This window comes from Chelmon rostratus, chromosome 15 (assembly GCF_017976325.1).
Source record: "Chelmon rostratus isolate fCheRos1 chromosome 15, fCheRos1.pri, whole genome shotgun sequence".
NCBI lineage: Eukaryota > Metazoa > Chordata > Actinopteri > Chaetodontiformes > Chaetodontidae > Chelmon > Chelmon rostratus.
The window spans coordinates 13738745-13754775 of NC_055672.1; the positions used below are offsets into that span (position 1 = coordinate 13738745).

At 46.2% G+C, this 16031-nt stretch overlaps 2 protein-coding genes across 2 annotated transcripts in view; one reads left to right on the forward strand and one right to left on the reverse strand.

Annotated features, from left to right (window-relative positions):
- The first annotated feature begins 11 nt into the window (after nucleotides 1–11).
- On the forward strand, nucleotides 12–3226 carry trmt5 (tRNA methyltransferase 5). Its single transcript, XM_041953728.1, has 5 exons — nucleotides 12–41; nucleotides 200–795; nucleotides 1474–1598; nucleotides 1727–2366; nucleotides 2976–3226. The coding sequence occupies exons 1-5, from the start codon at nucleotides 34–36 to the stop codon at nucleotides 3035–3037; spliced, it is 1431 nt and encodes a 476-aa protein (XP_041809662.1). The 5' UTR covers nucleotides 12–33; the 3' UTR covers nucleotides 3038–3226.
- A 65-nt stretch (nucleotides 3227–3291) lies between these two features.
- The window catches only part of mnat1 (MNAT1 component of CDK activating kinase), a 33627-nt gene continuing 20887 nt past the window's right edge, over nucleotides 3292–16031 (reverse strand). Inside the window, exons 7-8 of the mRNA XM_041953730.1 lie at nucleotides 15317–15438; nucleotides 3292–3598 (exon numbers count right to left, since the gene is read on the reverse strand). Of these exons, the coding sequence (XP_041809664.1) occupies nucleotides 3478–3598; nucleotides 15317–15438 (243 nt within the window). The 3' untranslated portion in view covers nucleotides 3292–3477. The remainder of the gene's footprint in view (nucleotides 3599–15316; nucleotides 15439–16031) is intronic.

Here is a 16031-nt window from a genome sequence, read left to right on the forward strand (position 1 = left end):
GATGACGATGCCAAGCGTGCTGGAGAGCGGAGCATGTTGAGGTGAGATCTGAATGTGAATTTTCTCGAAAATAATAGCATAAATTAGCATTTTTTAGCCTTAAGTTGCTCAGTTTTATTAAACATCACACTCAGTTCACAGCTAGGACGGTTTTTTAAAAACGTTCTGCTTCATAACAACAGCTTTTGTATCATTTCAGGCTCCTATCCAGAGTCGTTTCACCCATACAAAATCAAAGAAACCTAAAAGCTAACGCTGTGCACCGGAGCCTCTGCTCTGCAGCCTCGCTGCCAGGCTCAGCTGCCGGCTTTGCTCTGAGGACCACAATGGAGTCTAAACTGTACCGACCCCCTCAAGAGGTCCGGGGTATGACCTCTCTGGACAGAGAGGCCTTCACAAAGACGATTACTGTCCCCGCTCTACGGGTGCCTACCGGAGTCCTAAACAAAGTGGCAAAGAGCCTGAGAAAATCAGCCATCCAGCGTCCAGGGTTGCCCAGAGTAGTACAAGATAAAGAGGAGAGTAGTGACTATCGTTTAGTGCTGTTGGACCCGCACAAAGTGTCCTCGCCGGGCTCCTTCAGTGAGGCTGAAGCCGAGGCTCTGAGGTCATTTGGTGTCGCCGATGAGCTGCAGTACTACGAGCTACAGCTCAACTATCACAACCTGAAGAGTGAGGAAGTGTTGGAGGCTGTGCTCCCTCAGGGTCAGGATGTGACCTCTGGGTTCAGCCGTGTGGGACACATCGCACACATGAACCTGAGGGAACACCAGCTCCCATACAAGAACCTCATAGGTGAGACATGTCATAACAAAAGGATTTTAGTATGAAGTAAAAATGTTTGTTAAGTTTTTTCCTTTCATTCTTCACCCATCTGTATAAAAGTTTTCAATCACATGTTCATTACTGTGTCCTGGTTCTTCACAGTAGATGTTTAGCAAGTTGCATTTCATGCAAAGTTGAAGAGGGTTTGTACACTGCTGTGCCTCAATGTGTCATTAATGCACAATGTTTTGACCTTATAAGAAAATAGATACTTTGGTTGCATTGAAGCACTACAGTGGGCCGGCTCTTTCCTTCTTAAATAGGCAAATCACCTCAACTGTCGCTTCCTGTCATGTGAGCAATCAGTTCTTCAGAGGGAGAAATGTTTAATCAGTGCTCTCCAGTCCAGTTTCAGGCTTTTTATCAGCTTCCACAGAAAAGGTCTTGATGTCCTATTATACATAAATTGCATAATGTGCTTACTGATGTCTAGATATCTGCAGTTGTATTAAAAATATTTTAGTGTTGCTATTTATAAACACAGACATTACATGTAAAGCATAAAGATTTGTGTTTATATTTTTCTCTTTAAATTCTTATAAATTATAAATATAAAATACATTCTCTGGACCATTATAAAACAAAGAGAAGATCTGAAGAGCTAGGAAGTCACCTTCATTGCTAATTTTGTGTCTGCTTCGATTGCAGGTCAAGTGATCATGGACAAAAACCCTGGTGTTACCTGCGTGGTCAATAAGACAAACATGATTGACTCCACTTACCGCAACTTCAAGATGGAGGTGCTAGCTGGAGAGGAGAACATGGTCGCTAAAGTAGGTCAAATCACAAATGTGCTATTGTTGTGTGTTAATGATACACACATACTAACTTAGCATTATACATTTGAAGTGATTCTCACATGTATTCATGGGTGATAGAGTCTCCTTCGTCTGTGCCGCAGGTGAAAGAAAACGGAGTGATGTACGAGTTCGATTTTTCCCGTGTATACTGGAACCCCCGGCTGAGCACAGAGCACCAGCGTGTGGTGCAGCTCGTCAAACGTGGTGACACTGTGTTTGATGTGTTTGCTGGCGTTGGACCCTTTGCCGTCCCAGCTGCGCGCTCGGGTGCCAATGTGTTGGCCAACGATCTCAACCCAGAGTCCTACCGGTGGCTACAGCACAACTGCAAACTCAACAAGGTGGAGAAGAAAGTCAGAACCTTCAATCTGGACGGCAGAGCGTTCATCCAGGGACCTGTGAAGCAGGAGCTGCCTGCGCTGCTGAAGGGAAAAGTTGGTGTTCATGTAGTGATGAACCTGCCTGCCTTGGCTCTGGAGTTCCTGGATGCATTCAGAGGCCTGTTGCACCAGCAGCCTTCCTGTGATGAGAACCTACCCACAGTGCACTGCTATGGCTTCTCTAAAGAAGACAACCCTGCAACGGATGTGGTGAAGAGGGCTTCCCACAGCCTTGGATTCCCTCTGGAGGACCGATGTTCTGTGCATTTTGTGCGTAATGTAGCACCAAACAAAGACATGATGTGTGTGAGATTCACACTCCCTAAAGAGGTCCTCTTCAGCAGTGATCGTGAACAGACAGGTGAGAATTGAGAAAATTGAGAAAATCTAGTAATAAATTGGCAGCTCTTTGAAAACAAGAAAATGAGACATATGGAGGAGCCTAGTAGGAGTACTTAAAAGTAATGTATCCTACAGGTAATTGGGTTGCTCGGTTCTCAGAAACACAATTTAATTTCTTTTGTCAGCTTCATTTTGTGTATTATATTTGACTACTTAGAGTGGAACTGACACGATTAGTCAAGTAATTGAACAACAAGGGGCAACTATTTTGATCATCGCTTTGCTTCAGTCATTTTTCAAGCCTAACATTGAGTTCCAGCTTCTCAAACATGTGAAATTTGTTTTTTCCACTGTGTATAAAAGTAAACTGAAGATCTTTCTTCTTCCTTCCTTCACAGTTGTGTTATTTGACTATATTGATTTCCTATTTAATAATCAGCAGACTGTTAGATAATGAAAATAATCTTGTCGCAGTCCTAATCTAGAGCATTCACACCGTCACTGTTGTTGTATGTGCTGTGTGTGTATGTTTTAATATACTGTCACATGGGCCAGAGACTATATTCCAGCTTGGTGGACAATAAAGTTGTACATGATTCAATTCTAAACAGATTTTGTTTATCTGCAGAGCCTTCAGGAGAACCAGCCCCAAAGAGGCAGAAGTGTGAAGAAGCTACAGATTCAACGTAATCACCACATTGACCTGTCACTGTAAGGAATGCAAGGGAACATTTCGGTTGAGGAAATTTTAATTTTTTAAAATTTTTTTTTTAACTGCCGTTTTTATGACAGATGTTCTTGTCATAAGAAATCATGGCCCAGCTGTTCTTCAGTAAATGACTTTCCTTTCACCAGAATGTATAAGAGTTATTATTATGCAGAGCTTGACATCATATGTCCTGAACTGTTTCATTTCAAATAAATCTCTAAAGTGATGGACAGAGTCTCAGTGTTCACTGTGATTTATTTAAATATAAAATCAACACAAAATATAAAAAGACATACACACCTTGACCAAAAATCAGTCAGAACATTGTTCACTGACCATGAGGGCAGCAGTGTAGTTTTTATTGTCCTTTTAGTCACATTTTTAACCAGTGGCTGTTGTGCTGTTTGAGCCGTGGATGCGTTTAGCCTCTCACGAGGAAGAGCCCGCTGAGAGCGTCTTGAACTGCGCGATGACAAGCCAAAGCTGAGGTGTATCCTCCAGCTGTGTCCTGAGGCATGGCAGCCCGCACGTGGTTCAGGTACCTGAGAACACACCGAGAGCCCTGGTCAGTTACAACAGTGAGATATTTTGTAAATAATGTGACTGACTGGCGGCCATTAAAGCTGGTTTCAAAAGTAGTTCCTGTGAGTGTAACTTGAGTTTAAGTTTATTCTTCATTAAATCCACACTTGAAGTTATTTTTTCTGGCTCTCCGCGACCCTTTGGCCCTTTGATGAGATCAACGAAGACAGACGTACCCATACACTAACACTGGAACACCTTGTGCCTAAAAGCCTCTCCAACATGGCTCTATTAAAGTATTATGGGTGTCTTTTATTTTTTAAGTGCTTACAGATGTGTCCTGCCAGAGCCCCTTTTCAGGTTCTTAAGCCAAGGCAAAAGTCACTGTTTATTTTCACATTCGGGCACAGACAGAAAAACAGTCGAGCTGTTAATTTAGTCTCCACAACTTGTCCCCACAGTGAAAGATGCCCCTCTCCTTGTGAGCTGTGTGTGTATGGGGGGTTGACCCGTGTCCCAAATCCTTCCTCCACTGTCAAAAAGTGGGCACGGGGGAGAAACCCGCACACATGTTCTGTACTGCTTTCTTGTAGCATCTGACTACAAAGCTACAAAAGCAAAGTCCTCCAGCAACTGAGACAACACGTAACCTTGCCTGTCAATACTGCCCCCCGCCCCACAACCCCCACCCTGCAGAAATCACAGTCCTGGCAGCGAGGGCTAAAGCCCTCACACGAGTCTGGCTTTGTTGCCCCTGTTCCTGTGAGCTGGGGAAACTTCAAAGTGAAAAGGAAATCAAGAGCACAGACAGACTTCTGTGATTTCTGTGCCCATTCAAGCTGCTTTACAGAGTAACCCAACACCTGTGGGGAGGCTCAGAGAGACTCAGCGTTGAGGTGTGTGTGTGTGAATGAGAGATGGACAGGGAGGAAAAGGTGTTGGTGAGACTGCACGCTGAATAGATCATCTTTTGCTTTGGTGTTTTATGATTCTACGAGGTGCTTTGTTCGTAGCGCAGTAAAACCTTCGCTGGAAATAAAAGTTGAAACATATTCGCTTGCATGACTGTGACATTAACGCATGAAGTCAAACACTCGTGAATATCACACAAGATGACCTTGTCCTGTCTTACAATAGGCAGTGAAAGTGAGAGGAAGAGCAGCAAGAGATGTCAATCAGGTCTCGCACACAAAGACCACTCATCACCCACTAGAGAAACAACACACAAGTTCAAAACAGGAGGCCCAGTGATTAATAATAACTTCATTAGGTCCAAGCTGCTGTAGCCTGTCCTTCAGAGCACTTGAGGGAGGTCTTCTCATATGGCTTCCTGCATCAGATGAGTGCTATCTATTGATTATATTGTACTGGGCCTTTTTAATGGTGAAAAAAGTGGGCTATTTACAGCCTGGCTAAGTCTGCTCTTCCTGCTAATCTAATCCCCAAGCTACTCATGTGGTCATTCCTTCCAAGAAAGCTGAGAGCTCTGTGTAACTTTATACCTGCCTGCCCCTAAGGAGAGAGGGAGAGAGAGCAAGAGAGCAAAAAGAGAACATGAAGGAGAGGGAGGAAGAGGGTGAGTGGTGTAGGTGGGGGTGGGGTGGGAAGTAGAAAGAGGAGGGAGGATGTGAGGTGAAATCACCTTTGGGTATCATCATCACAAACCCTCTTCTCTTAAAGCAACCCCGTCTGCCCTCTGCTCACCCCTAACACCCGAGGTTAGTTCAGTTCTGCTCCATTAACTCAGCGGCTGTATCCGTGCCTTCCTGTAAAGTCGAGCCACATACGTGTATGTACACATGACCGGCCAAAGATGTTTCGTGAGGCTGGAAGATGAACTCGACTCTTTTCACATGACTGTACTTGAAGATGCTGAAACAGTACGAGTGGACTGACAGCGCCTGAGACGTGCAACAACTTGAAATGCATTAAAAATGTGCAGCACACTTGCCTCCAAAAACAGGCAGGCTCCAATCATAAAACAAGATACAATACACACACACTATACGCCTCTGAAACAGACGCTTGGAGCCCCTCTGACGCTACTGTTTCACTGTTTGTACTCACACTCTCCACACCCTCCCACCCCGTCATCCTCCCACCCCCCCCCCATCCCATCTTTCTCCCTTTCTCTCTGAGGATTGGACTGCCTTTTGTTCACAGGGCCCTGAAACCCAAGCCGTTTCGGCCGGTAACATCTTTCACTCTCCGGGCCCCACTGGAGCATTAGCTGCAACTCGATATGGGTCTTTTCAAAGCCTCATATTATTGGGTAAATATGGGTCACTTTGGACTGGCCCATTATGTCGCTCGGGGGGAGTGGGAAAAGACGAGTGCAGGTGATGAAGACAACTGAATGACACAGTGTGACAGTGCGTGTCAGACTGCAACTGCCACAAGACCATATGACAGGGGTTTTCCATCAGTATGCACACTCACAGAAGTGATCTATGTTCATCTCTTCTTTCGCTTTAAACAACGTGCATGAATTGCTGCAATATTATTTGGAATCAACAGCAGCATGTCAAAGTTGGATTTTTTTTGTATTCTCAAAAGTAATGTATAATCTAATATAATAATAGAGGCTAAAGTGCTTGCACTATTTTCAACCTCTACTCATACCATCTGCTATTACCCATTTCTTTCAAAAAGCCATGTGCAGTTGGATCAAAACTGTTCAGACCTAACAGCATTTTTCCACTTGGGTCTGGAACTTTGAATACCTGGGCAATGTCTCCTGCTAATGCTAATAACGGTCAGAGTTTTTCCTGATGGGACCCTGAAAGTATTCTCCACTCTGGCTGCCTGGAAAACACCGCGCAGCTCCATCTCTAATTCAAAGTGAAAAGATAAGTGGCGAAATGTTCCGGCGGGTTCTGCGTGATTTCCAGCTGAGAATGTGTGGCTCCTCTTTGTGTTTGGATCGGCGACGCTGCTGCGGAACGGAGGGTGTTTGGGTTCTTCAGGGAAATGGCTGCGAGGTTGGGACTCCGGAGGGAAAACAGCAGACATAGGACGGAGGTGCAGGCTGAGTTGGGCCTCTTGTCTGGACTCCATGTGTTGGCTGGAATTGGATTAAGAAGAGCTGTGGAAGGCCGGGCTTGATGGAAAAGAAAAGAGGCCTGTAATTCTACAATAGCTATTTCAGCAAGCAGACACTTAATCAACATACAAACCACAGAGCAGACGCGCAGGACAATGGAGCAGTCTGAATCGGTCTTAAACAACGCACACTGTAAAATTACTGTATGTGGTTTGGCTGCTATTATACTGAACATTCCTGTTTATCATACAGCATGTTCAAAGAAGCTTAACTGGCTCCTTCGATGGAACAGAAACGTGAGGCAATATCTGAACCAATGGGATTTTCTGAGAGAATCCCTCATTTCTAAGGTCTGTGAGGTCTCTTACATTCTCCCTTCAAAGCACTGACCTGAGACCTGGCCTCAGCTTGGCACCTGTCTGCCTTCACAGCACCCTCACTGATCCAGGGTCAGCATTTGTTTTTCCTTCCTAAAGGATGAGAGGCTTTTTGGATTCAGCTTGTCGTCAGCATGATTCATGACCCAAACAGGGTACGCTGACTTTCAGGCAGTTAGGCAAATAAACTCTGCATTCTGTTGAATCAACACTAGAAGGAAAAATGACATCTACAAAGATTAATCAATAAAACCTACCCTACCTGATACTACTCCAAGGACTGAAGCCTCATTAGCTATGCTTATTAAAGCGAAGGAGCTTAGACTGGTGTGTTGTGTGCACAAAGAGGGCAGCTGACAAGCACAGGGCAGGCTCTGAACAGAGGCTGCCCCATACTTCTGAAAGGCCAGTCATGAGGCTGCTGGATGGCAGCGTGAATGTCCGGAAGCCTTCCTTTAGCGCTCCACTCCGGCAGCAGTTGAGGATTCCTGGCCTGGAAATGATGGGGGAGTCGGGGGGGTGCAGAGCCACACACCTGCCAGATGATTTGTCATTATAGAGGGGTCAGCACTCAGCTGTCACCCCCTAATCACCCATCCTACCCCTCAAGTCAACCCCCCTTCACCCCCCAAAACTCCACTCCAGTCCTCCAAAAACACCCCCTGCATTCCTTAGGCAGCTCCGGTTTCACTCACAGCACCGCTACCCCATCTGCCCCTCCTTCCTACACTCTGCCCTGAGAGAAAATGTACCCCTGTGAGAGACACAGCACACTGAGCGCATTGTGTGGATGTGCAATGTGTGCTTATGCCCCATGTGTGTTTCTACACAATTCAAATGTGTGTGAATACATGTTTATCTAAGGGCAGAGCTGTTTGTATCGATACCGACAGTGAACCGATGGAGCAGAATTTTACCAGCGGAGAACATGTGAATTGGCCCAGGCTGCAGTCCAGAAACAAAAACCCCCGCAGACAAGCCAAACACAGAGGGCTCTCACAGGTATTCTATATCTGTCAACAGCGGTCTTTCATCACCACGGGTCATAGGTCACACTCTTTTCCACTGAATGCAGCTTCCTCTGGGACGTGCGAGTGTGTGAGACAGATCCTTAGCCATTAGCCTACCCACTGTCCACCAGATTATCTCAAGTTGTACTCTGTGAGTGTGTCTGAGGGGGGCTCAATGTGGTTACATCATATCCTCACGCGCCTACAGAACCCTTATCCATTATCATGCGTCTTATCATCACCACTGACAGGCTCTGCATCCCCAAAGCGAGGAGGAGAGGGGAGGTGGGTATCACTGACACTTAGTTAAGGGGAGAACATGTTTAGAGTGTTAACAGAAGCTTTGGGTGACACCAGTCACTCCACATTCTCATGTGGAGTGACTGACAACCTGTAAGTTGTCCTCAAGAAGGCGGCTCATTGGTATCAGTGATAATGACTAAGGGGTAACCTGATTTGTGTGTATGAAAGAAAGCATTGTAGAGGTGCTAACGATAAAGGCCTATTGTGCTGCCACTTGTGCACATTCGACTTCACTTCCTGGTCCAAGCGTCACCTGTCACGACTCATCCAGGGCTCTCCTGTGTCTTGGCCCTGCACCTCCTCTGTCTAACCTGATGGGGGCAGTAGAGGCTGGCTGACTGGCTGGAGCACTGGTTTTACACCTAACCACGGCAGCCGTGGGCCGTGGAGGGACATCACACACCCCGCCGGCCACTTGATACAGAGAGCATCTTTCTTTCGTCTCCTGAGCTGCCACTTGATAACTCTGCCCCCTGGAGAGCTTAGAGGAAGGAGGAGGAGGGCAAACCAGACTGGAGAGGGAGGATAATGGCATGACATCAGTGTCATCGTTAACCAAATGGGGCTGTAAACAATGGAGGGACATATGCTGTTCAGTGAATGGCTGCTAGCACAAGACACACCCATACACACAGCAAAGGAGCCTTGACAGCTAGATGTAACATTCTGGGAATAGAGCACTGATACAAATAGGAAGAATAGAGTATTCCCAGAGGGGAGGAGGGGGGTTGCCTCCACAGGTATCAGTTACTGAAGCACCTCAAGCACTGGGGAGAGGCAAAGAGGATTTCAATAAGGGAGAAAGACGGGAAAGAGCAAAGACGGGGGAATGGAGGGAAAACAAAAAGGCAGGGAAAGGTACAGCAGGGGGAGGGTGATAATTCATACATCATAGTGGAGAAGTACCTCCTACAATGAGGTGTGCGTAGCAAGTCCCCACAGACAAGACCCACATGACAGGAGTTTGTTTTCTTTCTGCAGCTCTTAAGAGGAGAAAATGAGCCAGCTAATCCCCCTGTACATTGCCGGGCCCTTTGCCCGAGGGGTGAAGAGCAGGGGAGAGGCACCGAGTTCGGGTCGGTTAGTGTTTGTGTGGAAAACACACAGAAATTGAGTGTGGACATAGTTGTGAGTGCCATCACAATCAAAATCAAAGCATGCAACCCTAGACGGCGTGGGGCTGCTTTGCAAACCTCTGCAGAGATCGGTGTGAGTTAAAATAGTCAGGAGACATCACTTCACCCTCCAGTGGGTGTTGACCCTGTCGCCTCTAGGCTGGGCCACAAATAAACCTTTAGGCAGAGAAGCTGTTATCCGCGGAGTTCCCTGCCCACTGGTGTCTCCTTCACTGGCAATGGCCTGCTTTGGCCCAGCCTAGGTTCATCTTGGGAGGAGACTGCTGGTCTGTCTGGCACAGGGCCCACAGAGGGAAAACAATAACACTAAAAGCAGACCTCTTTCAGATGACCAGAATACACACAAGGCAAATGCTTCTCCCTCTCAGTCATTCTGTAATGCTCCCTCTGTTTCTGCCTGTTCTTTGGGTCAGAAATGACTCATCCACAGGCAAAAAGCCTCCAGTCAACTACAGTGTGTGCTTATTTTGACTCATACTTCAAGAGAAGATCAATATTTGCAGAGATCTATGGGAGGGAAAACAATAGTGATCTGGCCTCCACCAGCTCTGTCTGTTAATGGTCTGTTTACTGAGACAGACGGGATAATGGCTTGGGTGGGGGCTGGTGGAGAATCGGACGGTGGCCACACTCCACTCTGTTTCTGATCAAGTTAGTATCGAGGAGAATAAGCGCCTGCAGTACAAGAAGCTCAGAGCCAAGGCAAAGAATCAAAGTAAAGTGGTGTGATGTCCTGTGAATAAAGACGGGGCATCCAGTTGACAGAGACAGGTTTGCAAGTCAAATAGCTGGACTAGAACCTCCACACTTTAATAATGCCTGCACTCTCTTTTGGCTATGCAAATTTAAAATCCGTGAGCCCCACGGCTGCAGTCAGGCTTTTAGATCTAAACTATGGAAACACTTAAATGGTCAGAGAAGCACTGCATTGAAGTCTATAGTTACTGGCTATGCTGGGTCTAGTAACACAAGACACTGGCACGCGCAATGAGTGTGTAGTGTGGAAGAAAGGAGGATATCAGATATCTGAGAAACCAAGTTCAGCTTTAGGTCTTGGTTATGGTGGCAACCCCAAAGTATTTGAGGGAAAGCCCTACTGTTATGCAAGAGCCGAATAAACCATCCGCCCATAAATGGTACTATTTGGCAACGTCACAAAATATTTTAATTGGCTGAATGAGAGCAAAATATGAGCCTTGAGACATTATCTAATAGTAGTAAAAGTAGATCAAAGACTACTGCTCTCGAGGGAGTTCATCTGAGGTCATGCAAACTGGCGCCTCAGTCTCCAGCTCATAACTTAAGCATCAAAGCTGTGTTTGTGTGAGAGCGAGTACATGAGTGCATGACGATTTGAGGCCAAGAATACGAGACCCGTCTCTCCAAGGTGCCATCACTCTGCTCCTGTCAGTCTCAGCACTTTGACGTCCCGGTGCTGCACCTCAGGTCCCCCACGGTCAGTGACCTCTGAACCCTGCCCCCCCTCGACCCTTCCAGGCCCGTCAGGCCCATCAGATGGATATGCGCCCTGCAGGGATCAGAGAACCTGGGATACATGGAAAAGCTATTCATGGCCGTTCCTCTGGAGCGCTTGTTCTCTGCATATTGAGTGAAAAAGAAGAATATCACGGCTGACTTGCACTTTCATCACAGAGCGCGAGGGAAAAGCAGGGGAAGGAAAGAATGATTTGTATGCAATTTAAACCTCATATACTCTAATTTAGCGATGGCAGAAATGGATTCAAGAGTACTCTATGGGCCATGTTTAGTGGTCCTGCTACCTCCCAGAGCCAAATCCAGGGTCACTGGTAGTGCTCTTGGCCAGCTAGGCCAGAACTGGAAAGATGGAGAGCTCAGACCTGGAATCAGGCCAACCAGGCAGGGGTAGGCTCGCAAACCTGGCTGCCAGGAACTGTGATGGCACCACTGACTATTCTGGATATCTCCCTCCCACCATAGCACTTAACATGCAGTATAAGCCAACACACAAACAAACAAACAGATACACACACCATTCACATAAACACGCAGACGCCAAGGGATGCTAAAGAACACAGGCAGGAGGAGAGCATCACTCAGAGACCCATTAATCCCTGGCTCCCAACCAGAGCAGTGAACAGGCGTCCTTCAAGTACATTTTAAGCATAGCTAGTATATATGTGTGTGCACAAGTGATTTATGTTTTACTTCTGTGGTTCTATGTGTACATATGTCCATAAAAAGATTGAGTCACTTTAAATGAAGCCTTCCGCGTAGCTACCAGGGGATGAAAACGACTGGGCCTTCTCTGTGTTTATGACTGAAGGTCACAGAAAACTGCCAATTGCTATTTAACTAGCTAGTCGCTAGCTGTCTGTTGTGGGGAGAGAAAGTGCTCTGAGGACTACTTCCTCGTGCAAAGAAGTGCATCCTCAGGAGAGGAGCTCTAGACTAAACACTCAGCTCATTCAGCTGCTCCCCTTCACCCCACCGACAATAGACGATACTTGACAAGAGCTCCCAACAGAAAACCTCACTTTTTCCACCAATTATAGAAAGCAATGTGGAGTGGGGGAGGAGGCAAAACTTCATAATATTATACACACTGGCATTTGGCGAAGCGCATTGAGCAACCTCTGTCAGAGAGAGATGGGCTAATTTCAGGGCGACCTGTGCCAACACAAACAACTGTTCTGGCTAGCTTTCATTGTCAGCACTTGAGGTTTGAGTTGAATTTTTCAATGCTCCGCAGCCAATTTCTCTTTCCCCTATCCCCCCCCCCCCTCCTCTTATGATTTGTCCTTGTCCAGGATCCCAGTCAGTCTTTCATCGCCTACGCAGTCGGGGCTTAAAAAAGGATTCATGTAGAGAACAAACTCAGACCCAGATGCTCATCTACACACACACACACACACACAAAAACAAAAACAAAAATAGAACGTATATTTTTCTTTCAGGTCATCAGCGTGTGTCTACATGAGTTCATGTATCTAAACACAGACCTGGTTTAACTATAACACAGGCATGACTTCATTGGTGCTGTGCATTTTGATGTATGCGAGTGCTTCCATTCAGGTTTTGTCCGTCAGCAGGCGCAGGGTCGGCGTGACGAGGCGGGAGTTAAAACAGCTACCGCTTCGGTCTGTGTGCGCTGGGATTCATATCACAGCCATGTCAACATAAACATCATATGTTTCTGTTTGTGTCTCCAGAGCAGTATTTACTTCTTCTTTGATTTTGTTTATTAAAGGCTTTTACTGTTCAACATAAAAGCAAGGAGCCATGGCAGGATATTTGGAGCACAGACTGTAATGTTACATTCATAGTCTACTCCTAATTCTTACGGCTCACGCAGCGCTCTGGGTATGTGCCAGTCAGTGAGATGGACAGTGCTATACTACATTATAGAAACTTCACGCAGTCGGGGTCTTATCCTCTGTGGCAAATCGTATGCACCTATGCACGTCAGGGGAAGAGAGGGTGGGAGTGGGGGGTGTAGATGTTGAGGTGGAAGCTGAATGGGCACTTTTGGAGGCCTCTGTTGCCTGAACATGCAGCCTTTACTCTGCTCCAGTATTGAGGCAGCTGTCTTTAATATAAGAGCTCAGCTCGGCCCATATTTATTCAGGTACAGCTGACAGAGAGGGAGAGACAGTGAAAGAGGCGTGGCCCCTCTTTTTCCTGGCAGCCGTGCAGCACTCCTGCGGTTTTTTGGGGGGCAAAGGGACAAGGCAAAAAAGACACAGACACTGAGACAGAGGGAGAAGGAGAGCGGCACACAAGAAAAGAGCGAGTTGAAACAAAAGAGCATGGCTCCAGTCAGTCCTATGTTGACTGGACATCCTGTGCAAGAGACTAGCCCCAGAGGCCCTGGGGCCACAAGGGAGGGGGTGTGTGAGCTCAACTCTCCAGTCTCACTTGATGGCCGTGTCCAAGACAAATCACCAGTGGTGCTGCTGTCACCGTGAGCCTTGACCAAGACAAACAGCCGTGTTTTAAAATAAGTACCTGCCCCCTCACAGCCCCTTTCACCTCGTCCACACTAAGGCACATCCATATCTCCACACACAAGCATATTCCCTTCACAGGTCATAGGACTGGGGCTGTAGTCCAACGCTCCACACTGGGGACTCACTTTTCACCCTCTCGACACTGTCTGCCTTCTCTCTCCTCTGCACACACACTTGTGAATATTTACCACATCACACATGTTCCATTGTGGCCAAAATGCTGGGACTGCAATAACGGGGGTGAGTATGAATGTGTATGACACAAAAAGTATAGCAGGTTTGAGGGACACCGTCTGTATGTATATGTACGTGCAAGCTTGACCATCTATGTATATCTGAGCTTGCATGCACAAAACCTCAAACTTAGCTGAATCACAAACTGCCAACCGCGCAGAAGTGTCAGCACTATTCCTTGCTTTTACTTAACAGCACATTGCATCTTGGGAGTTGTGGTTTGTCTGAAGGGGCCTGTCTGTGTCGCTGCCTGCGGCCTGCACCAGTGGGACTGGTGTTCCTCACTGAACTGAACCTCATTTATCTCTGTGGCAGAGCCTTTCCTATCCAGCATCGGTCCTCCTGGACCCCTGAACTGCTGACACCGCCCCCCTCTTCCTTTCTCCTCTGAGCTCCAGCATGCGGCAAAAATTGTGAGATGTGTTTCATCTGCATATTGATCAGCCTGGCCAAAAGAAGTAGGACCTCAGCACTTCACTGAATACATAATGTAAATAAGTACCAGTTACTCTGCTAAAACTCTCCCGCAACCCTTTAAGGAAAACGTTTCACCTTAAGTAGGTGACTTTCCAGGTAATTAGGTAAATGTGACTGTGCAAAAAAAGTCAATATCAACTTTTATCTGCAGAATAAAGAAGAATAAACTAGGAATCCCTTATCCTAAACATGCTGACATGATGTTCAAATACGCACATCTCAGCCAAATGAAGGTTATTGTGAGGGTGAAGCAGAGCTGAAAGTCAATGAGCTCGCCCAAAAAGAATATGACCCCATTTTACTTCTGTCACCCAATAAAAGCGGGCCGTTCTCAGTGTGTGGGCAGGCTTTAGTGCCAGCCAGTTGCAGCGCAGATGGCTCGGCGCTGGGCTGTCTGATGGATCGCTTACATTCGGTGAGGACTGGACCAATGGCGTCGTGGATTGATTGGCCCAAAGGGGCCGTCGGGGAAAGCACTTCCTGTGTGTGTTAATGGACACTCCTAGAGAGGCACTGTGGCGGCTTGTGGCAGGGTGATGGTTGTTTCTCTCTCTCACTCTCTCTCTCTCTCTCCCTTTTCCTCTGTCTCACTCTCCCTCTCTCCCCATCCATTTGCTTTCACTCTCCCAGTTAATCAGAGGAGAGTCAAGTGAGACGAGCCAGGCTTCCCAGGCAGACAGACTTTCCAGCAGCTTTCTAAACCTACTGTACCAAAGCCTTAACATTACACTACTGTAGCTAAGATTAAGGATAATCATTTTATCTTACCTATCCCATAGTTTCCTAGAATTTCCTAGAAAAGAACTGCAAACTGAAAGGAAGGTCCCTGGAGGACACTTTTTAATTTGGTACCAATTATGAGGAAAATTGAGACAGTATTCAGTTGGTCTATTTTTAATTCATTCATTCCACTTAACCACTATTATAAGTCAGCGCACAGCAGGTTAGCTGTACTTTCACCCTAATATTTACGTAATGTTTAAATGGAGTAGTTCTTTCAAGGAAATTTTACAGGAAATCACTGCTTATAAATTTGACACAACTACACATCTACTTGGCATTAAATTATATTGTTCTTTCCTGGAAATTATGGACTCATTGTTGGTTATTCTTTTATCATTCAACTTGACAACTAACAATGAGTAAGTAAGTAAACAATAAGTTTGTACCCGAGTCTGCCCAGCTGCTCCAGTTCAGGTACTGGGGGTCCGTAGGTTTCAACTTGAAGGGGCTTGTAGTGGTACAGAACTTCTTCTATCTTGGGCACAGGCTGGAGAGACACGGTCTGACGCTGGAGAAGAAAAACGAGAGAGAGAGACAACATTCAACACAGGACAACAATCTTCATTGTCTCTGTTTCGTGTGCAATGCAACACTGGAAACTATGCACAATCAGGATGACGCCAACGGAAAAAAACTATTTGGAAAAGTCTCTAATGTCAATCAAAGTGGAGCATTAACAACGACCGGTTCTTGGTCAACTGGTTTGGAAATAGGAGTTCTGTCTGACAACATTTTCACTTTCCAAGGTACTGCTGGTTTGGTCGAGAAACCTAACTGGGACAATGACTGAGCATATTTTCAGCAGTCAACATGCCACTGGCAACTCAACAGCTATTTCTAATGGAAATCTGATCAAGAAGAAATGAACATAATGTCATACAGGAGAACTATGGTGGGAAAATGATCACAGATTATGTCATAGGAAACTCCACGTCGCAGAACATTAACCAGGCATACGTATGACATGTTATTTATTATTCACTATAAATACTTTAAAGCTAGCCAGTTGTTTCCAACCAGCATAGATATGATTGGCATAGACGTCAGAGTATTTTGTCACTATAATCGATATTCAGAAAGTCTGAAATGACAACATGCGTA

Coding starts and splice junctions, on each gene's coding strand:
- trmt5 (XM_041953728.1), top strand. Junction 796..1,473: donor CCCATACAAGAACCTCATAG/GTGAGACATGTC, acceptor CTTCGATTGCAG/GTCAAGTGATCATGGACAAA. Junction 2,367..2,975: donor CAGTGATCGTGAACAGACAG/GTGAGAATTGAG, acceptor GTTTATCTGCAG/AGCCTTCAGGAGAACCAGCC.